General features: G+C 47.2%; 1 protein-coding gene across 2 annotated transcripts in view; it reads right to left on the bottom strand.

Annotated features, from left to right (window-relative positions):
* The window catches only part of leprotl1 (leptin receptor overlapping transcript like 1), a 48,927-nt gene continuing 25,232 nt past the window's right edge, over positions 1-23,695 (bottom strand). For both annotated transcript variants that reach the window (XM_072517046.1, XM_072517047.1), the window contains exon 4: positions 1-808. In XM_072517046.1, the coding sequence (XP_072373147.1) occupies positions 692-808 (117 nt within the window). In that variant the 3' untranslated portion in view covers positions 1-691. The remainder of the gene's footprint in view (positions 809-23,695) is intronic.

The following is a 23,695-nucleotide window of genomic DNA, read 5'->3' on the forward strand; positions in this document are numbered from 1 at the left end:
TACACTTTTTAAAAAGTATTTATCTGCAGTTTTACTGGACACTGATTAACACTTGCTTTTGCAAATATTCTGAAAACAGCTACAAGACAAAAATAAATTATACATCAATTGTAAAGACATCACAATATACAAGGTTCACTTGTCGAACTTGATACTGATCTTTTACATAAAAATGAACGCAGTAAAGCTCAATTATAATACAGCATGCAATTCTGCGCCAAACTTTACAATACAGCACTAAATTACTGTACACACAAGCGCCATTTTTTGTGTACACTGAAACACAAACGGCAGCAATACTTTTGATTTAAAAGAGAATAAATCCCTTTTATTAGTTTATAAAAGCTTCACGTCAAAGCTAACAGAACAAAATAACAAATCAGACAGTTGATTCTTCTCAATAGTGTTTCCTACAAAGTTTCAATACTTTAGCCCATTCCTTTGAGATAGTTATCATTGTTGCGTCAATAGGGATTGTGAAACCAATTTTTGTCGTGATATGTCGATAATATTTGGGCTAATAAAAGAGGATAAAGTCTCTTACAAATGCCCACTTGTGCAGGCCGACAAATGTCAGTGTTAAAAGTAATAACTCAGCCACGTCTGGTGTTGGGATAGTAGTTGATATTATTGCAATTCGTTTTTCCAGAGTGCGGACTCTCCCTCCTGCATCCGTTCACACGTGTACCTCTCACCACTGCTGCCAGCTGAAATCATCATTAGTTCCAAAGACGACAAAAAATCCCAGAATAGTTGCAAAGATGATGACATTGCCTGTTAGCACCAGAGAACATGCTCCCCATAGAATCTGAAATTACACAAAAAAAAGTTGAAAAAGAAATACTGTGGCACATCTGTAACCAAAAGCATCCAAACTGGATACAAAACTTCAACTGAGGTTCTGTAATGTTCAACCCTGGTGTCCTGTGTGATTTAAATCCACATTTGCTTATGTTCTAGGTAGGGTATTGTAATCTTGAGTGTGATTTACATTTTTTTACACATTCCAGTTAATAGGACACTGTGATTTAAAGTTCACATTTTCTATATAATGCAAAATTTAGTGTCGGATGGAATTCTTACAAATTGTGGGATTAAGCCCAGAACATAAACTAAATAGGAACCTTTGAACACACTGGGCCTCTTTCAGTGCTTTTAAGTAGTAAACATGATTTAAATGAATCATAATGAATAAAAGTGAATTGTGTGTCAAAGTGAAAAAATCTCTTAAACAATTTTGCCTCCTTCAATCTGTGAGATCCTCAATTATATAACTTGGTTTATTTCCGTTTTCAGATGTGTTATAACCTGCCTGCTTACCATTGGCTGGGGACTAATGACAATCCCACAATCCTGTGGGAGTATGTGCTTCCCCAATGAGGGGGGAGGAGAAACCATTAGTAAACTCCATGTATAAATAAAGCTGGCCAGTTTGGAACCAGCAGGAAAGAGTGTGCAACAAGGGAAGTTGCTGCTCCTTAAAACTCGTGCTGGATTCTTTGTGGCCCTCACAAAAAGAAGCAATTAATGACGTTCTTCCTACAAAAACCTTAAATTGGCTGGGACTAAATAGGAGTAAGAATGAACAAAGAATTATGGAAGTCAGTTCGCATTTCTACAGAGTAGAGACAAATGAATATCTTGGGCTGGACTTTGGGAGCAGGAGATGGCGGCGAAGGCAGGATGTGCACAATATTTTCCAAGTGAAATCTCCTTCCCCATTCATTCATTCCAGCCATTTGTAAGGAGACAGGAAGGGCAGTGTGAAAATGCTTCTGGGTGGATAGCCATCAAAGACCAGCAGGTGCCTTGGACTGGCCTCCAAATGCAGACAAAGGAGCCAGCAACCCCCGAGACACGGTGGTCCAGCAACTTTGGCCATTTCTGTAAAAAAAAAAGCATCAAAAGGGCATCTCCATCTTGAGGTGCCTATCTTACTCCTCTCCCTCCAGCTTGAAAAAGTACACCCTGCAGACCTTGATGAGGCAGCAATTTCACCCTCTGACCATTCATTTGAAAATAGTGTCCATGACAGTGCGAGGTTGATGCCCGAATTTGATCCCGTCATCGGGGTCTGACCCCAAAAGAAATATCCAGCCCTTCAGATATAACTTGCTTGTTAGAATTATATAAGAGTTCAGCAATGAATAGTCATCAGTGTGAGCAACAGGTGTTTCATCAATCTGAGAACATCTGTTTTCTAAAATTTCATCTGCCATCTGTTTGTTTATTTGCATCAAGTACTAATATGCAAAGTTGTGCCTGCACTGCCTATTTTAGCACTATTGGTATACTTGACATCCAAGTTGCTCAATATTTAATTTTATATTGACAAATGCAAATGGTGCACATTGGGAATATATGTGCAATATATATTAGGGGGAATTAGTATAGGGTGATTCAGAAAACATTGAGTATACCCTCGGTACTCTCTGCTGTAGAGTGCCAGCCCTGATATTTGTACTCCAGTCTGGGGATAGAACTTGACACCAGCAAGAGAGCTATCAACTGAGCCACGGCTGACACAACTGAGTTGCTATATTTCACAGCAAGTGAATACACAGAGCAACAGTAACAAATGGGCTCATTGGAGGGGAAAACTGGAGTGTGTAACAAACACCACCTTGTAGCGATGCACAGCAGACTAAATCAATTCCCTGGGTGAAGGCAGCATTGTAGGCCATTTCCTGCATAGCCAGCGTGGTATTTCTTATTGATAATATTGAAAAACAAATAGGCTATCAGATAGCAGACCATGGGGCATAGTTTACACTGAACATATTTACATTCATCCACATCCATGTTGCTTTTCATAATCCAATCTATCCTGCATTTCCAAAATCTTAACGGATCCTACCTTGCAGCTTTTTGTCTCAAACATCGTGACTACGTGGTCTTTACTGAACCTGACTACTTGTATTTCCATTTCTATTTCTAGATTTTTTATGGAAAGGGTAAGGCACCTTCACTCAGCGCCCAAAGGCAAAGCCTTCCCAACACACCAAGTGCGAGATATTGCTTGCTTTTAGAGGTACACCAGCAAATTCAGAAAATATTCAACAAGTCTGGTAGTGTCTGTGAAGAGAGACACACACAGAGATAACATTGACACACATACACACACCCACTCCCCAGATATACTCAGAAGCTGTGCTGCCCAAACCACCTCCTCCCACTAAATGAGCTCCGTCCTGCCACTGGTACCTTGGCCCAGCCCCCACACCCAGTTAGGCTTTCAGCCAGGACCTTGGATTCTTTACCTTGTTCCCAATCTGATCTTTATTCCTGGCCAGGTTATGGTGTTCCACTAAAGTTCAAAGCAAGTTCATAAAAAAAGCACTGCATCTTTCAATGGGGCACCTGACAGCCTTCTAACTCAACAAAGAGTTCAACAATTTTATTAACCTCTGGCCCCTTCCTCCCCCCACCATTTTGTTTTACGTTTCTTTGCTAGTTCTTTTCTTTAAACTCAATTTACAGGCTGTAGGAGTGGCTGGTGAGGCCATCATCCATTGCCCATCCCTAGTTACCCTCAAGGAGGTGTGATGGTGAGCTTCCTTTTTGAACCACTGCAGCCCCTGAAGTGTCGGTACACCTACAGTGCAGTTAGGGAGGGAATTACAGGATTTTGACCCAGCGACAGTGAAGGAAAAGTGATACATTTCCAAGTCAGGATGTTGAATGACTTGGAAGGGAACCTCCAGATGGTGGTGTTCCCAGGAATCTGCTGATCTTGTCCTTTTAGATGGCAGTGGTTGTGGGTTTGGAAGGTACAGCCTAAGGAACCTTGGTTAGTTCCTGCAGTGCATCTTGTAGATGGTACATACAACTGCCACTGTTTGTTGTTGCTGGAGAGACTAAATGTTTGTGGAAGGGGTAACAATCAAACAGGCTGTTTTGTCTTGGATGATGACGAGCTTCTTGAGTGTTGTTGGAGCTGCACTCATCCAGGCAAGTGGAGAGTATTCCATTACACTTCTGACTTGTGCCTTGTGGATGGTGGATAGGCTTTGGGTAGTCAGGAAGTTGAGTTACTAACCACAGGATCCCAAGCCTTTGACTTTCTCTGGAAGCCACTATTTATATGGCTAGTCCAGTTTAGTTTCTGGTCAATGGTCCCCCCAGGATGCTGATATTCAATGGCATTACCATCACTGAATCCCTCACTATCATGGGGCAACAGCTAGATCCTCTCTTGTTGGAGGTGGTCATTGTCCAGCACAAAGGTCACTTGCCACTTGTCAGCCCAAGCCTGGGTATTGTCCAAGTCTTGCTGCATTTGAACATGGACTACTTCAGTATCTGAGGAGTCGCAAATGGTGCCAAACACTGTGCAGACATCTGCGAACATCCCCACCTCTGGCTGTATGATGGAAAGGAGGTAATTGATGAAGCAGCTGAAGATGGTTGGGCCAAGGACACTATCTTGAGGAACTCCTGCAGTGAAGTCCTAGAGCAGAGATGACTGACCTCCAGCCACCACAACCATCTTCCGGCAATGTGGCACAGTGGTTAGCCTGGCTGCCTCACAGCGCCAGGGACTCGGGTTCAATTCCAGTCTTGGGTGACTGTGTGGTGTTTCTCCCAGTGTTTGTGTGGGTTTCCTCCGGGTGCTCCGGTTTCCTCCCACAGTCCAAAGATATGGAGGTTAGGTGAATTGGCTATGCTAATATTGCCCAAAGATTAGGTGGGGTTATGGGGATTGGGCCTAGGTAGAGCCCTCTATCGGAGCAAGGCCCAGTGCAGACTCGATGGGCCAAATGGCCTCCATCTGCACTGTAGGGAATCTATGATTCCATATGACTCCAACCAAAGGAGAGCTCCCCCCACCTCTCCGATTCCCATAGACTCCATTTTTGCTGCGGCTCCTTAATGCCATACTTGGTCAAATGCTGCCTTGATGTCAAGAGGAATCACTAAGACCTCATCAATGGGATTCAGCTATTTTGTTTAAACCAAGGCTGTGATGATGTCAGGAGCCGGGTGACCCTGATGGAACCTGAAGTGAGCTTCCATGAGCAGATTATTGCCGATAAGTGCCACTTGATAGCACTGTTGATGACCCCTTCCATCACTTTGCTTATGATCGAGAGTAGACTGATGGGGCGGTAATTGGCCGGATTGGATTTGTCCTGTTTCTTGTGTATAGGACATACCTGGGCAATTTCCCACATTGTTGGGTAGACGCCAGTTTTGGAGCTGTACTGGAACAGCTTGGCTAGTGGCGCAGCAACATCTGGAGCAGAAGCCCTCAGGTTTATTGCCAGAATATTGTCAGGGCCCATTACCTTTGCAGTATCCAGTGTCTTCAGCTATTTCTTGATATCACGTGGAGTGAATCAGATTGGCTGAAAACTGACAGCTGTGATGCTGGGGACCTCTGGAGATCGAGATGGATCATCCACTCGGCACTTCTGGCTGAAGATTCTTGTGAATGCTTCAGCCTTATGTTTTGCACAGGTACGCTGGGCTCCTCCATTATTGAGGATGGGGATATTTGTGGAGCCTCCTCCTCCAGTGAGTTGATTAATTATCCACCGCCATTCATGGCTGGATGTGGCAGAACTGTGGAGCTTAGATTTGATGCATTTGTTGTGGAATCGCTTAGCTTTGTCTATTACTTTCTGCTTATGCTGTTTGGCATGGAAGTAATCCAGTGTTGTAGCTTCACCAGGTTGACACCTCATTTTCAGGTATGCTTGGTGCTGCCCCTGGCATGCCCTCCTGCGCTCTTCATTGAACGAGGGTTAATCCTCTGGTTTGGTGGTAATGGTAGAGTGGGGGATATGCCGGGCCTCGAGGCTACAGATTGTGGTTGAGTACAATTCTGCTGCTGCTGTTGGCCCACAGCACCTCATGGATGCTTGCTCTTGGGTTGCTAGATCGGTTCGAAGTCTATTTCATTTAGCACTTTGGTAGTACCACACAACACAATGGAAGGTATCCTCAATATGAAGGCATGACTTTGTCTTCACAAGGGCAGTACAGTGGTCACTCCTATCGATGCTGTCATCGACAAGTACATCTGCGGCAGGCAGGTTGGCGAGAATGTACGTTTGTCCCCCTTGTTGGTTCCCTCATCACCTGCTGCAGTCCCAGTCTAGCAGCTATGTCCTTTAGGACCAGTCCAGCTCGATCTATGGTGGTACTGTCAAGCCCCCCTTGGTGATGGACATTGAAATTCCCCACCCAAAGTGCATTCTGTGCTCTTGCCACTATCAGTGCTTCTTCCAAGTGTTGTTCAACATGGAGAAGTACTGCTTCATCAGTACGTGTTAAAGCAGGTTTCCTTGCCCATGTTTGACCTGGTGCCAGAAAACATCATGAGGTCCAGAGTCAATGTTGAGGACTCCCAGGGCAACTCCCTCCCGACTGCATATCACTGTACCGCCACCTCTGCTGGGTCTGTCCTGCCGGTGAGACAGGACATACCCAGGAATGGTGACGATGGTGTCTGAGACATTATCTAAAAGGTATGATTCTGTGCGTATGACTGTTAGGTTGTTGTTTGACTAGTCTGTGAGACAGCTCTCCCAATTTTGACACAAGCCCCCGGATATTAGTAAGGAGTGTCGTCAGGGCTGGGTTTTCATTGTCGTTTCCGATGCCTAGGTCAATGCTGGGTGGTCCAACTGGTTTCACTGTGTTTTAATTGCAGCTGTTGAATGCAACTGAGTGGCTTGTTGGGCCATTTCAGAGGGCATTTAAGAGTCAACCACATTGCTGTGGATCTGGAGTTACGTGTAGGCCAAACCACGTAAGGACTGCAGGTTTCTTTCCCTAAAGGACATTCGTGAACCAGTTGGGTTTTTACGACATTCGATAACTGTTTCACAGTCACTATTCGACTTTTAATTCCAGAAGTTTTGCTGAATTTTTAAATTCCATCACATACAGTGGAGTACCCTGGATCTCAGTAGTAGCTCAGTGAGCTAGACAGCTGGTTTGTGAAGCAGAACAAGGCTAGCAACGCGGGTTCAATTCCCGTACCAGCTTTTTCGAACAGGTGCCGGAACGTGGCGACGAGGGGCTTTTCACAGTAACTTCATACTTCTGGTGGCAATCTGCATCACTCCAAGGCTTTACCATTATTCCTCAAGTGTGGTGCCCGTAATTGAAAATATACTCCAGCTGAGGCTTGAGCAACGTTTTCTAAAGGTTTAGCATACATTCTTTAGGGACACGGGGAGTCCACACCAAGTAAAATAAAGAAACAAGGGCGCGATCTAACAGAATTTGGGGGGGGGGTGACAGCCGCGGTCAGCATGGGGAGCTTGTCCTGGAGCACCGTCACACAGTGCCGTAAAAAGCTAACGACCTCCAACAGGTGAGTTGGCATTGGCCCCTGGAACCTGTCCTGCCTGTGCCCTCCCTGACCCCAGACGACCATGCACCTGGCACCACCCCCACCCAGCACCATGCCATGTCCCTGCCCACCCATGCTCAGCAGTGGTGATCACGCCTGCTCCACCTCCCTCCGCCTCTTCTCTCCTGATACATGAAGCGTGCGTATCACAATGCCCTCTGTGTCCCCACAGCAGAAGCTGGCCCATAAAAGACGGGAGAGGGCCGAGATGGGCAGCGGGATGCCGGACATCGGAGTCATCACCCGCCTACAAGGAACAGGCACCTTGTGACTGAACAGGTTGCCTGAGTGGCCAAGGACAGATTGGCCACCGATGTAGAGATTGTCCTGCGCCACAGAGGTGAATAACCTCACCCAGATGACCAGTCATACTGGAGTTGTTCATACCAGCAAGTTGGTCCTTCCCCCCCCCAATGACCACATGTCTATTCCCACACAGGATCTCCATCCAATTTTTAAATGGCTGACGCTATTTCTGTTTGTGACCCCTGAACAAAAGGAGCTACACCTGGCAGTATCAGGGAAACTCATACCTTGTTATCTCTGAAGAGACAATAATGACCATTGTGGGCTGCATAGACCAGATTCAAAGCGAGCTATACAAAGGCCACATGATTTTCCTAACTTTGGTTATCCAATTCATCTACTAGGACAACCTCCCTTTCACTGCTTAATAGTTGGAACATTTAACTGTCTGAGGACACACCTTTTGTCAAAGCCACTGTGAAGAAGTTGGAGTCATGTGACATGAACCACTAGTTGGTGGAACGAATTATACTGCCTTGCTGTACTGCAAACTGAATATGCCATTTTAACAGCTAACTGGAAGCAACGCAGAAAAGGAGCACTTCCCAGATCGAATACTTGCCCACATTTACACTGGAACTTCTGTAACATCATCTCTGTGAGCCTATTTCATCGTGGAAGTCAACTCTACTGGAAAAGTGATTGCTACAGCTTTGGTTTTCTGACCTGTTGTGAAAGAATACCTCATTGAACTTTGGTTCGGGACCCTGCAACCCACATGAAATAATTATTTGCCCTGTAAATCTTTCTTTTCTCTATCCCTGACTTACTTCGCAAAGAAGGCAACATTGCTACACCAACCCCGCCGCCCCCACCCCCCCCCCACACACACACGCGCGCACACTTTGCATTTGTGTGAAAATAAACTAACTCTTTGAGTTCATCCTATCTCAAGTTTGTTGTGGGGTTACTAATAGAAATTGGATCACACCAAAACAATGGGGTTAGGAAATGTACCACCAGTAATAAAGGGGGAAGCGATAAATTGCACGTGCAGAAAACAGAACTGTTTAAATTGACACCCCTCCTTTTCACAATACTTTTGGTACATAGAACGAGGAGCAAAAATGCATTCTTAATACACAATTTATAAGGGGACACAAGAATAGAGACACTGGAGGGATCTTTGTGGACAAACCTTCAAGGTGGCAAGATAGGTTAACAAAGCAGTTAAGAAAACATAAGAGATCCTAATCTTTATAAATAGAGTACGAAGTCTTACAACACCAGGTTAAAGTCCAACAGGTTTGTTTCGATGTCACTAGCTTTCGGAGCGCTGCTCCTTCCTCAGGTGAATGGCACCTGAGGGCACTCCTCAGGTGAGTGCCTCTATTTATAAATAGAGGCACAGAGTACCAAAGTCAGGAAATTGCTCTAAATCTTTTCAAACACTACTTCTGCCTCAGCTGGATGGAATATTGTCTCCATCTCCGGGTACCATGCTTCAGGGAGGATTTGATTACTTTGCAAGGTGCAGAAGAGACTTACTAGACTAATTCAAGGGATGAGGGATTGCAATTATGTGGCTAGACTGGAGAAGCTGCAGTTGTTCTTAGAGAAGGCGACCAAAGGAAGATTTGATACACATTTTAAAAAATAATGAAGGGTTTTGAGAATGTAAACTCGGAGAAATGGCTTCCAATTGATGAAAGGTGGATAACCAGAGAGCACAGATTTAAGGCAATTGACAAAGGAACCAGAGCTGCTATGTGGAAGAACTTCTTTACATAATCAATTAGAATTTGGAATGATGTGGAGATGCCGGCGTTGGACTGGGGTGAGCACAGTACGAAGTCTTACAACACCAGGTTAAAGTCCAACAGGTTTGTTTCGATGTCACTAGCTTTCGGAGCGCTGCTCCTTCCTCAGGTGAATGAAGAGGTCTGTTCCAGAAACACATATATAGACAAATTCAAAGATGCCAAACAATGCTTGGAATGCGAGCATTACAGGTGATTAAATCTTTACAGATCCAGAGATGGGGTAACCCCAGGTTAAAGAGGACCTTTAACCGGGACCTGGGATTCATGTCGCATTACATTCATCCCCCACCATCTGGCCTGCAAAATCCAACCAACTGTCCTGGCTTGGTACAATTCACACCTCTTTAACCTGGGGTTACCCCATCTCTGGATCTGTAAAGATTTAATCACCTGCTAATGCTCGCATTCCAAGCATTGTTTGGCATCTTTGAATTTGTCTATATATGTGTTTCTGGAACAGACCTCTTCATTCACCTGAGGAAGGAGCAGCGCTCCGAAAGCTAGTGACATCGAAACAAACCTGTTGGACTTTAACCTGGTGTTGTAAGACTTCGTACAGAATTTGGAATGACAGGGTACAGAAATTAATAATAGCTTTGAAACGACAATTCAATATATACTTGGAAGGTAAACAAATGCAGGCCTGCAGGGGAAAAAAGACAGGGTGTGATACTAACTGAAATCCTATGACAAAATCTCTTCAAACTTCAGAATGTTTTGTTTGAGTGACAATCAAACTATCCAAAGAGCTGCCAGGACCTGCTATTTATAAACTCTGTTGCCACTCACCTCCACTTCAGCAATGAAAACAGACAGCATCAAAATCAAGTGGCTCAATGGCAGCAATCTCAACTCAGATCATGGGTTCAGACTCCACTTATGTAAATAACCTAGATTGACACTTCAGTATAATGCTGCCTTCTCAGAAGTTCAATCTTCCTGATGAGACATTAAACTGGGATCTAACCGGGCAGCACGGTAGCACAGGTGGATAGCACAGGATTCGATTCCCTGCTGGGTCACTGTCTGTGAGGAGTCTGCACGTTCTCCTCGTGTCTGCGTGGGTTTCCTCTGGGTGCTCCGGTTTCCTCCCACACTCCAAAAATGTGCAGATTAGGTGGATTGGCCAAGCCAAATTGCCCTTAGTGTCCAAAAAGGTTAGATGGGGTTATTGGGTTACGGGGATGGGGTGGAAGTGAGGGCTTAAGTGGGTCGGTGCAGACTCGATGGGCCGAATGGCCTCCTTCTGCACTCTATGTCCTAACTTTCTTTCTCAAGTGAATGTAAAAAAAATCCACGGTACTATTTGGAGAAGTGTTTGGAATTTGGGAACTTGACAGTTAAACTTGAGATGAAACAAAATAACAGACAAGTAACAAGACCAGCAGGTCTCTAGAGGAATGAGATGAGATTTGCCTAATAACAAGATTAGCCGGCATCTAGATACATTGCGGTGCGAATGACCATATCAGAGACATTGTTTACGAGAGATCAATGGGGCTATATAAATGATAACTTCTAAAGGCAAGGAATTTGAGAGATGTCGACAGATGAAATCCACAGGGTGGGATTTCAAAGAGACTGAACAGTATAACTGCTATTGAGGAAGCAGGCTCGTTTTCGATCTAACAGTCAGGCAGGCGAGTTGCAACTATGATTCGAAACACAGAACCTGTTCCATCTAACATTTTGAATCACTTAATATTGCAAATATTCTCCTCTAAAAGACACAATTTTGTGCCTTCACTGAACCATGAATAGGTATTTTCCCAGACTCGGTCATCTAAGCGGTGACTATTAGTTAGATTTGATCTACCGAGTTACTAAAATCGGATGTTGCTTAGGAAAAATGTTGCCTCAGTGAGTTCAGGGAATGTGGGTATATTTTGGGAACAAGAGGTAATTTCAGATAGCACTGTATTTAGTTATAGAACATAGAACGATACAGCACAGTACAGGCCCTTCGGCCCACGATGTTGCACCGAAACAAAAGCCATCTAACCTACACTATGCCATGATCATCCATATGCTGATCCAATAAACTTTTAAATGCCCTCAATGTTGGCGAGTTCACTACTGTTGCAGGTAGGGCATTCCACGGCCTCACCACTCTTTGCATAAAGAACCTACCTCTGACCTCTGTCCTATATCTATTACCCCTCAGTTTAAAGCTATGTCCCTTCGTGCCAGCCATTTCCATCCACGGGAGAAGGCTCTCACTGTCCACCCTATCTAACCCCCTGATCATTTTGTATGCCTCTATTAAGTCTCCTCTTAACCTTCTTCTCTCCAACGAAAACAACCTCAATAGTTATCAATATACTGAAGTGTCATAGTGTATATTAAGCCTTTTGTTGTGTTTTTTAAATTTTATTTTACTTTAATACTTTACTTCTTTATTAATTATTTACTCAACAACTGGTCTGGTTCCTCACTGGGTCTGACATTATTCCTCACATTATTCCAAACAAATATACATCATTAAGAACCAGTGTTTCAAGTTATCCTTCAGGGTTTTGAGACACTCTCGCAGGTAACATCAGTGGGGTTCTTAATGAGAAGAACAGGAGCGTTCTCCCACCATCATGCTCAACATAGGTTTACCAACACAACCAAAAACAATCTGTCCTTTTGGTGCCAATTTGTGGGATCCTGCTGTGCACAGGTTGACTGTATTTCATCCAATTAGAAGCCTCCTGTGATTACCATCAACTCACCCCAGCTAAAGAAGCAATACTCCTCCATGTTGAACACCAATTGGAAGAAGCACCAAGGGTGGGAAGGGCACAGAATGTTTTCTGGGTGGGGGACTTCAATGTCAATCACTAAGACTGGCTCAGTAGCACCACTACTGATTGAGCGAGCCAAGTCTTAAAGACATGGCTGTTAAATTGAGTCTGTAGCAGGTGGCGAGGGAAACAAGAGGGGAAAAACCTACTTGACCTGATCCTCATCAATCTACCTTTTGCAGATGCATCCGTCCAGGACAACATTGGTGGGAATGACCACCTCACGATCCTTAGGGAGATTATTCCCACCTTCACATGAGCATACTGCCCATTGTAGCACTACCATCATGCTAGATGGGATAGATTTTGAACAGATACAGCAGTTCAAAACTGGACATTCATGAAACTCTTTGGGCTATCAGCAGCAGCAGAATGATATACAACAACAATCTGAATCATACCCGGTATATCCCCTCCCTAACATTATCACCAAGCCAGCGGAACAACCTTGGTGCAATGAAGAGTGCAGGAGGGCACGCCAAGAACAGCACCAGGCATACCGAAAAATGAGGTGTCAACCTGATTAAGCTACAACACAGAATTACTTGTATGCCAAACAGCATGCAATAGACAGAGGTAAGCAAGACTGATTGTAACAAAGAGGAGCCCGAGCAAAACTAAAGTCATTAGGAATTGGGGGGGGGGAACGCTCCAGTTGTTGGAGCCACAACTAGCATAAAGGAAATTGATTAGGTTTCTGGAGGCCAATCATCTCAGTGCCAGGGCAGTACTGCGGGAGCTCCTCATGGTAGCATCCTAGGGCCAACCTTCTTAGCTGCTTCATCAATAACCGCTCCCCCCCACACCTCATAAGGTCAGAAGTGGGGATGTTCGCTGATGACTGCACAATGTAAAACACAATTCGCAACTCCTCAGACATTAAAGCAGTGTCCATGTACAGCAAGATCTAGACAATGTTCAGGTTTGTGCTGATAGGTGGGAAGTAACATTCAGACCACATACATGACAGGCAATGACCATCTCCAACAAGAGAGAATCTAACCATCACCCTTTGGCATTCAATGGTAGTACCATTGGTGAATCCCCCACTAACACCCTGGGGGTTACCATTCATCAGAAATTGAACTGGATCAGCTACATAAATACTGTGGCTACAAGATCAGGTCAGAGGCCAGGAAATCTGCAGGTGGGAACTCACCCCAGCTCCCCAACGTCTGTCCACCATCTACAAGGCACAAATCAGGAGTGAAATAGAATACTCCTCACCTGCCAGTATGAGTGCAGCTCCGACAACATGCCAAAGCTGACCATCCACGACAAAGCTGCCTCCTTGATTGGCACTTCACTCACCACCTTCAACATCCATTCCATCCAACACTGATGCATAGTGGCGGCAGCGTGTACCATCCACAAGATACACTGCAGCAACTCGCCAAGGCACTTTTGACAGCACTTTCCAAACCTGTGCCCTCTACCCCTGGAAGGACAAGGGCAACAGATGTATGGGAACGCCACCACCTGCATGTTCCCCTCCAAGCCGCACACCATGCTGACTTGAAACTATATTGTTGTTCCTTCACTGTTGCTGGGCCAAAGTCCTGGAACTCCCTTCCCAACAGCATTGTGGGGGTTCCTGGAACACATGGACAGCAGCGATTCATGAAGGTTGCTCACCCTCACCTTCTCAAGGGGAATTAAGGATGGGTAATAAATGCTGGTGTAGCCAACTATGCCTGGTTCCCATGAAGGAATAATAAAAAAAAAAGTAAAAAGACATTACTTTTGCTCACAAAGTTAACAATGAGGATCATACCCCTGATGTCATACCCTTCACAAAATATCAACAAGTAACAATTTTTGGACAAGTGTAGCACAAAATGAAAACACTCATTTTTTGCTCCCCATAACATAAACAAAATACTGCAGAAGCTGGAAATCTGAAATAAAAGCAGAAAATGCCGGAAAAACCCATCCTCTGAAGTCATGTTAGGCTAGAAATGTTAACTGTTTCTCTCTCCACAGAGGCTGCCAGACCTGCAGGGCTTTTCCAGCATTTTCGGTTTTTATTTTCTGTTCTCTTGTCTGATCCCAAATTAACATTGTTAAAGTCTGCCCCAGAACCTAATCATCTACGAGCAATACCATAATAGATTAGTCCATTTATACTGAATAGAAATGCAAAGTTGAGTTAATTCATACAAAAATTTGAGTTGCTCTCAGCACCCAAGATAGAACCATACTGCCCGAGGAATACCTCCTGCTCCAACCCCAGTCAGATTCCAGAATATCTGTCAGCAGTACTGCAAGAGATTTGAAACCCCAACTGCAAAAGTGGAACCTGGATTCACAGCTTGCATAAGCATGTATGAAAAACAAATATTAAAAAAGGATTTCACCCTAGTGAAGGGGGTGCCTTCAGGGAGGTACTTGAGTTGAGGAGTGTGAAATGCTCTCATGACTTACTCTGGTCAGAGAAAGAGAGCTAAATCTAAGTATAATGCTTACCATTGGCTGGTGACTAATGACAATCCCACAATCCTGTGGGAGTATGAGCTTCCCCAATGAGGGGGGGGGGGGGGGGGGGGGGGGGGGGGGGGGGGGGGGAGAAATCATTAGCAGACTCCCTGTAAATAAAGCTGGCCAGTTTACAACCAGCAGGAAGAAGTGAGTAGCAAGTGAAGTTGCTGCTGGTGTATATGTATGTTATTGTAAATAAATGTTATTTCTTTGTATCCTGAAAAGTCGTGCTGGATTCTCCGTGGCCCTCACAAAACTGGTGACGAGGGTTAAAGTGAATAGTTGTCTACACTGCTGAAGCCACCTCCCTGGATTTTTGTTGGATACAGGTTGGAAGTTGTTTTCTATTACACCATGCCTCTGTATGGATGTTTTTGATGCTGTGCTGGAAAGCTGGAACCAGGATGCACAATGGATGTGTTACTATTTCTGGGCAAACAATATCACTGACAACAAGTGCCAGGTGGTCATATTGCTCACTGCCTGAGGCCTGCATATGTTTGGGGTGATTAGGAGCCTTATGTACTGTTGCTCTTATTAGCCTTAGTTTTATTAGCTCTAATTCTGTCACCTTTGCTCACGAGTCGCCAGGTATCTTTCTGATACCGCCACGTGGTTCAAGCTCAAGTAATGATTAATAATGCAGCACACCGCTTAGTAAATGTTAAATCAACGATCATTTATTATATACAGCAATAAATACTTATACAATAATCCTACGTCTAGACTATTACCTACCACTAAAGGCCAATACTTAACTTTGGTGATGGCCCACCAGGTCAGGGAAACGAATGGCTTATCGAATTGGGTCTGGCCTACGGGATTCAAAAAGGCTGGTACGGGTCGATAGTCTGGAACACCTATCTGGTAGCGATCGCTGGAGTAAGACTTACTTGTTCTTTCGTCGAAGGGTCTCGAACGTTGCGAGTAGAAGAAGGGTCGATCTGAACTTGGCCCCTATTTTTATAGTTCCCAGGGGCTTCCCGCCTCTCGGGGCGGATCTTGACCCTGGTCCCAAGTGATTGGACTTGGTCCCAATCACTGGGTTCGATAAGCTCCAATAATGGGGCGATTCCTTGATCGGGGGGTGGTCATTCACCTTTCTTTGTCTCGGCCACTGCTGGCGCCGAGAGGTCTGGATCGGCTTTCAATTGCTAATTTGTAGCAATTGTTCCCGGGGATCGCCGATTAAACTGCAGATGGCTGGGTTGATGTGCTGCTAATGGTTGCAGGTATCAGTCTGGGCCGACTTCCCCGGAGCCGAATACACTGTTCTGTCTGCAGCTGTCCGTTTGAGTCCTGTTGGCTGATTTCCCATCAGCCTTTTCAGTTCGCCATTTTACATTGGGGGTTTGGCCAAATTAATCGGGAATCAGCCATTTTAGGTGGCTACAGTACTGCGCTGGACACCAAACGTTTGATGAACTTGTGAATTTAGTGGTGCAACATTTTAACCCAACCCTGTCCACGATGATGAATGTGATATAAAATAGTTAGTTTAAATATATTAGTTACAGTAATGTAGATGTAGGCTGGTCTAATTCTAGTGAGTTCACAGACAAAGGATTTGGCAAGGAAGGGGGAGAAAAGGATGCTGGGTAACAAGAGGCCAGGGTTAAGGAATGAGAAGTGAGCCAATTAGGATGTATGGCCAGGTCAGGAGGGGTATAGGATGACCTATGGGAATCGTGTATGTGAAACTTGATGCCATTTGAATGTATTTTCAGAGATCCCTTTGTCTCCTTCCTCATTCGTTTCCAAGGGGTCCAGGAGACTGGTTCTGTGTCCATGAGAAGCGAGTCAGACTTGCAAGTTGGTTAAAAATAAATAATACTATGCCTACAAATCCATCTCTAGTATTATTGAGGCCAGACTGACTGGTAAAGAATTCAACATTTGTCGTTATAGTCCAATGTTCCTGGTTTAATACTGCTGAGAGGACCCCAGGAGAATCCCTTGCTGACTTTCTATCCAGATTACGCAACATTGCGGAGTACTGTGACTATGGTGAGACCTTGTCAGAAATGTTACGCAACCGTTTGGTTTGTGGTATTAACAAGACGGCCACCCAGAGAAAGTCGTTAGCTGAGCCAACATTGACTTTTCAACAGGCCATTCAAATAGTATTGTCCCGAGAGAGTGCAGAACGAGGAGTGCAGGAGCTACAGGGAATGGAGGTGCAAGCCTTGGGGTGCAACCCCTTCCGTCCGACAACGTCCCCCCGCACTCCTGCGGTACCTTGGGCGAGGCGACGTCCGGATCGACGCCAGTGGCCTTCAGACATTCCTCCCCGAAGGGAGCCTTCTCCAGAACCAATGGATGAGGAGCCATGTCCGTGTCAGACTTGTAGGCGCCGACCCTGTCGCAGACGCCGGTCCTGGGGGCGCCAGAGGCGCCATCGTTCCGACCGAAACTGGGACCAGCCCAGAGGCCGTACCTTCCATGTGGATGAACCTGCGGCGACTACTCCTGAGGACGTGGAGACGGAGGATGACTGCCTGGAGCTGCATTGTGTGGCAGCTCCCCGTGTGGCCCCCATTAAGGCGACAGTACGGGTCAATGGTCACCCGCTTGAGATGGAGTTGGACACTGGCGCAGCAGTCCCCGTGATCGCCCAGAGGACATTTGACTGCATCAAGCAGGTTATATAGACCCTTACATTAACCGACACACAGGCCAGGTTGGCCACCGATACGGGGGAACCATTGGACATTGCAGGAACTACGATGACCCCTGTTGTTTATGGACGCCAAGAGGGGTGTTTCCCACTTATCGTGGTGTGCGGCCATGGTACCAGCCTGTTGGGTCGGGACTAGTTGCGCCATTTGCGGTTGGTGGCAGCACATCCTCCAAACAGGTTCTAGAGGGTTGACTGAGATGCTAGGACGATACCCAGATGTATTATCAGGCCCATCCGTTTCGCTGACTGGGCAGCACCAATTGTACCTGTAATGAAGCCAGATGCCACAGTTCGCTTGTGTGGCGACTATAAACTTAGTGAATACAGCTTCCCGACTCGACCGATATCCAATGCCTCGCATAGAGGATCTCTACGCGAAGCTTGCAGGCGGACTCGCGTTCACAATTAGATATGAGTCACGCCTACCTACAGTTGGAGCTGGACCCTGCCTCCCGACCATATGTAACGATTAATACACACCGGGGCCTGTAGGAATATACACGGTTGCCCTTTGGCGTATCCTCTGCCGGTGCTATTTTTCAACGTGTTATGGAGGGCATTTTGAGAGGTTTACCACATGTCGCTGTCTACTCAAATGACGTTTTGATTACAGGGACGTCGGAGCAGGAACATTTGGAAAATCTGGAGGCTGGAGTCCGCTTACGTCGCACAAAGTGCATCTTTCAAGCGAAGGAAGTAGGCTACCTGGGTTAATGGGTGGACCTCTAAGGTTTACACCCCGTCGCAGAGAAGGTGCACGCGATTCAACAGGCCCCCGCCCCGACTGACACTTCGCATCTTTGTTCTTTTCTCGGCCTCTTAAACTATTATGGGAAGTTCCTCTGGCAACTACGCTGGCCCCGTTGCACCTTCTGCTAAAGAAAAATCACACCTGGGTTTGGGGTCAGCCGCAAGAAACCGCTTTGTCTGGGTTACTAACCCACTATGATCCTGGAAAGCCTTCGCTCTTCACATGTGATGCATCCCCGTATGGTATTGGCGCAGTCCTGTCCCACAAGATGGAGAACGGGGCTGAGCAGCCGATAGCTTTCACCTCCCGCAATTGACTGCAGCGGGGAAAAAAAGTACGCGCAGATCGAGAAGGAGGGCCTGGCAGTGGTCTTTGCGGTGAAACGTTTCCACCAGTACGTGTATGGCCGCTACTTCACTATCGTGACTGATCATAAGCCTCTGCTGGGACTTTTCAGAGAGGATAAGCCAATACCGCCCATTGCTTCCGCACGGATCCAGCGCTGGGCTTTGCTGCTCGCTGCATACGGGTATTCTCTGGAGCACAAACCAGGAACGCAGATAGCGAATGCCGACGCACTGAGCCGATTGCCTTTATCGACCGACCCCATGTCAACCCCCACGACCGGTGAGGCGATTGCAACCCTTATGGACACCTTGCCTGTCACGGCATCACAGATCCGTGAGTGGACCCAGACGGAGCCAGTCCTGTCAAAGGTTCGACACATAGTCCTGGATGGTGGGCAGCATAGACAGCTCCCAGGCGAGTTGCGGGCATCTTCCTCCAAGCTGTTAGAATTCAGCGTGGAAGACGGCATCCTCTTGTGGGAGACACGTGTGATTGTAAGGACAGGAGCTGATACTAAGAGGCTTGCGCAATGGGCATCCAGGTGTGACCAAAATGAATGTCGGCCCGGAGTTATGTCTGGTGGCTAGGCCTCGACACCGACATGAGCAGTTTTGGACCACCTTCTCAATTTGCCAGGAGCATCAGAAGCTTCCGCCGGCTGCGATCCTTTTTATTAATCAATGCCCAGTCTAAATGGCTAGAGGTGCATAAGATGCTAGGCACAACGTTCTGCGCAACAATTGAGAAGATGCGTTTGTCTTTTAGTACGCATGGCCTCCCCGAGGTGCTGGTCACGGATAACAGCACTCCATTCACAAGTGAGGAGTTTGCGAGGTTGATGAAGATGAACGGCATACGCCATATCCGCACTGCCCCTTACCACCCGGCTTCAAATGAGTTGGCAGAGTGCCCAGTGCAGACATTCAAACGAGGCCGAAAGAAGCAGTCTTCCGGGTCAATGGACATGAGACTGGCTCGCTTTTTGTTTTCGTACAGGACCACCCTCCATGCAGTGACTGGGGTAGCTCCCGCAGAACTCCTAATGGGCCGGAGTCTTCGCACGCGCCTTAGTATGATTTTCCCGGACATTGGGGAAAAAAGTACGCCGCACACAAGAACGGCAGGGTCAGGGATTTTCTCGGCATCGGCCGATTCGGCAGTTTGCACCCGGTGACCCAGTGTTCGTTCAGAATTTTGCTGGTGGTGCCCAGTGGGTCCCTGGCGTAATCTTTCGCCAAATGGGCCCTATATCTTACCAGGTGCAAACCCAGGGTCGTCTCCAGCGCAAACATGTAGACCACATTCGGTCCAGAAGACTCTCCCTTCCAAAGATGCCCCCGGAGCTCATTTCTCCAGCCACCGCGACCAGAGACAATGGAAAGTAGTCCTCGCAATCTTCCCCTGGTGCCTCACTCGAAGCCTGCGCAGGTCGTTACAGAACCGCGCGGAGAGACGCTGAGATGACGGAAGCAGCAGACTCTGACTCCGAGATGGAGACACAGGACGCATCAGAGGGGGAATCCTCGGGCCCACGGGCCGTGGATGTACAACCATTACGCCGTTCATCACGGAAGTGCTGGGCTCCGTCTCGTTACCACCGCTCGATCCAGCACCTCGTGCAAATAGTGTACGGCCTGCGGCAAAACTAGTCCGACATCCTCCTTCACCGGGGTCTTCGGTGGATTCCTTGGACTTTGTGGAGGGGGGGGGGGGGAAGGGATGTTCTAACCTGCCTACTTACCATTGGCTGGGTATAATGAAGGGGTAATGGGTTATAAAATAGTAATCATGAGGTGAACATATTGTGATGAATGTAGGAAAACTGCTTAAACCTACAGGCAGGAGGTGTGTCTGCAAAGGGTGCAATTAAGACGTAATAAACGTGAGATCATTCATTACAAGCATGTGTTTACAAAGAGAAGGCTAATGGATTTTTTTTATGACTGCTGGAGATTCTCCAAAGAGCAAATAATTTGAGACATTGGGCGCAACTCAGTGACTGCTTTGCGGCCAGCATCAAGATTTGTGCCTGGCGCAAACCATTTTGTGATTCACCTGACCGGCTGCCGATGGCAAGTTCTGGAGCTCGCCCCAAAATGGTGACAATTTCACTAACCCTAATTTGCATGCATTTCAATTTCATTAACAAGATTGAAGTCGAATGCAGCGGCCTCCCGGGAATTACCAGACTCCCCTGTGGGAAGTCATGTGGATATCGTTTCATACTCCTTTTCAAAAGCGAAGCTGGGGCAATGGTTACCGAGGGGAGGTGAGGAGGTTAGTAGTTATTTCCATTTCCTGGCATCTAGTTCAAGGGAACCGGAGCTGCTGCTCGAGTCTTTTTGAGGGGGGGGGGGGGGGGGGGTCCAGGTCGAGGGTCATCCCTGGGCCAGGGGGATGAGGGCCCTTCCATCTGTGAGGCCTTCAAGCCATCTATAAATATTGTGGAGTTAAGGTCGTGCCCCAGGCCCACATGACAGTGTCCCGGATGAGCAGATTCTTCGGGCTGGAGTGTCCCGGATGAGAAGATTCTTCGGGCTGGAGGACAAGTGTGCTAGATGCGCCGGAGGGCCGGTTAACCATGTCCACATGTTCTGGTCGTGCCCTAAACTCAGGGGGTATTCGCAGATGTCATGTCCCGGGTATTGAAAACTGGGGTGGTGATGAGCCCTGAAGCGGCAATCTTTGAGTTTCGGTGGACCCGGAAGTCCAGGAAGAGCGAGAGGCCGACGTTCTGGCCTTTGCTTCCCTCGTAGCCCGGCGACGAATACTGTTAGCATTGAGGGACTCAAATGGGCTGAGAAATGGCTATTGGACATGGCAAGCTTTCTTGGCCTAGAGAAAGTCAAGTTTGCCTCGAGGTTCTCTATTAGGGTTCGCCAGAAGGTGGCAGCCATTTATTGACTTCTTCGCAGAGGAGCAGGCATCAGCAAGGGGGGGGGTGGTATTGGTCCCACCAGGAGCTGATGGACTCCATAGGTCGCGGAAGACTCCGTTTCAGCGGAGAAACAGTGCAGCATCTGTGCCACATCCTCACGGATATGGCATGGCCAGGAAGGTCACCGTGGCCCTCAACCTCTAGGCCACAGGGTATATCCAGGGCTCAAGTGGGGACATGTGTGGCATATCCCAATCTTCCGCCTACAGGTCCATTTGGGAGCTGATGAATGCTCTGTATGCCTGGGCATCAGATTATATTACCTTTGACCTGGACCTGGCCCACCAAGATGCCCGGGCTGCACGACTTTCTGCCATAGCCGGGATGACCCAGGTCCAGAGGTCCAGGGCGCGATCGATGGCACGCATGTCGCCCTGCGAGCACTGGGGCATCAGGGAATGTCCCATATTAACAGGAAGGGGTGCCACTCCTTGAATGTTCACGTCGTGTGCGACCACTACCTCAGGACCAGGCATGTGTGTGCCTTCTACCCTGGGAGTGTGCATGACGGCTACATCCTGGGGCACTCAGAGATCCTCGGTATTTGAGGACCACCTCAGAATGACGGGTTGGCTCAATATAGGACAATGAATACTCGCTGAGGACATGGCTGATGATGCCGTTGCGGAGGCTTGAGACCCGTTATAATGAGGCCCACGTTGCCACCCATGCTTTCATGAGTGGTGCATTGGGCTGCTGAAAATGTGGTTTGAATGCCTTGACCTCTCTGGAATACACCTTCCAGAGGGTCTCCTGCTGGGTGGTGTGTTGTGTCCTCCACATCTGGCACAACAGGGGGTGCGACATGCTGGAAGAGAAGGAGGAGGCGGTGGGACATGCCGTCTAGTCTGAGGAGGAGGCAGACCTGGAGGGGCTAGAGAATGAGCCCTAGAAGGAACTGGAGGATGGAGGACAGGCTGCGGTGTAACCATGTAAAATGGCTGACTCCCGATTAGAATGGTCAAACCCCGATTTAAAATGGCGAACGGAAGAGGCTGATGGGAAAATCAGCCAACAGGACTCAAACGGACAGCTGCAGGTAAAACGGTGTATTCATTCTGGGGAAGTCAGTCCAGACCGATACCTGCAGCCATCAACATCACAATAACCCAGCCATCTGCACATTAAGCAGCCATCCCCGGGAACAATTGCTACAAATTAGCAACATAAAGCCGACCCAGACCTTTCGGCGCCAGCACGAGCTGACACAAAGAAAGGTAAACGACAACCCCTCGATCAAGGAATCGCTCCAGTCTTGGAGCATATCGAACCAAGTGATTGGGACCAAGTCCAATCACTTGGAACCAGGTACAAGGTCCGCCCCGAGAGGCGGGAAGCCCCTGGGGACTATAAGAATAGGGGCCAAGTTCAACTCGACCCTTCTTCCCCGCTCCGCACCCTTCGAGACCTTCTGCAAGAGAACGCAAGTTTTACTCTAACGATCTCTACCAAATAGACACTCTTGACTATCGACCTGTACCGGCTTTTGAATCCCGCAGGCTCAGAACCCATTCGAAAGACCATTCATTTCCCTGACCTGGTGGGCCATTTCCAAAGTTAAGTATTGGCCTTTTAGTGGTAGGTAGTAGCAAAATTGTATAAGTATTAATTGCTGTGTATAATAAATGAGCGTTGATTTAACTCTTACTAAGCGGTATGTTGCATTATTAATCATTACTTGGACTTGAACCACGTGGCAGTATCAGAAAGATACCTGGCGACTCATGAGCAAAGGTGACAGAATAAGTAAACTAAGGCTAAAACGAGCAACAGCGGCAAGATCGAACATGCGAGTAAGACCAGGAGGTCCGCATCGTCTCCAGATCTTTCAAGGACAGGTTTGTGTATATCCGCTCAAGTCCCCACCCCAATCGCCCACCTTTTGCCCCGAAAATCTCCCACCCTTTAACACCATCCCCAATGCCAACCACCCTGGATTCGAAAGAACTGGAAACCACCGTAGTCTCCTTCGTGGCAGGCCCCAGGTTGACCTCCAGCACTTCCTGCTCCCCGATTGTGCCCACAATGCCATGGGGGACAGAGGGGCAGCTAGAGTGAGCTCCAGAAGCCTCTGATATATATGGTACTGCTAGTCCTGCAGAGTCCCCATTGTCTGCACCATGGTGTGACAGTGATGGTCCTCAGGTGACTGGGCCATGCTCTGCAGTGCCTAAGAAATGTCCACCTGCACCTGGGGCACGTCCCTCAGTGACTGGGTCACGATAAATTAATTAAGACAGGTCATCTGGATAAAGGCGGAATGGATCCACACCTCT

Source organism: Scyliorhinus torazame, chromosome 9 (assembly GCF_047496885.1).
Source record: "Scyliorhinus torazame isolate Kashiwa2021f chromosome 9, sScyTor2.1, whole genome shotgun sequence".
NCBI lineage: Eukaryota > Metazoa > Chordata > Chondrichthyes > Carcharhiniformes > Scyliorhinidae > Scyliorhinus > Scyliorhinus torazame.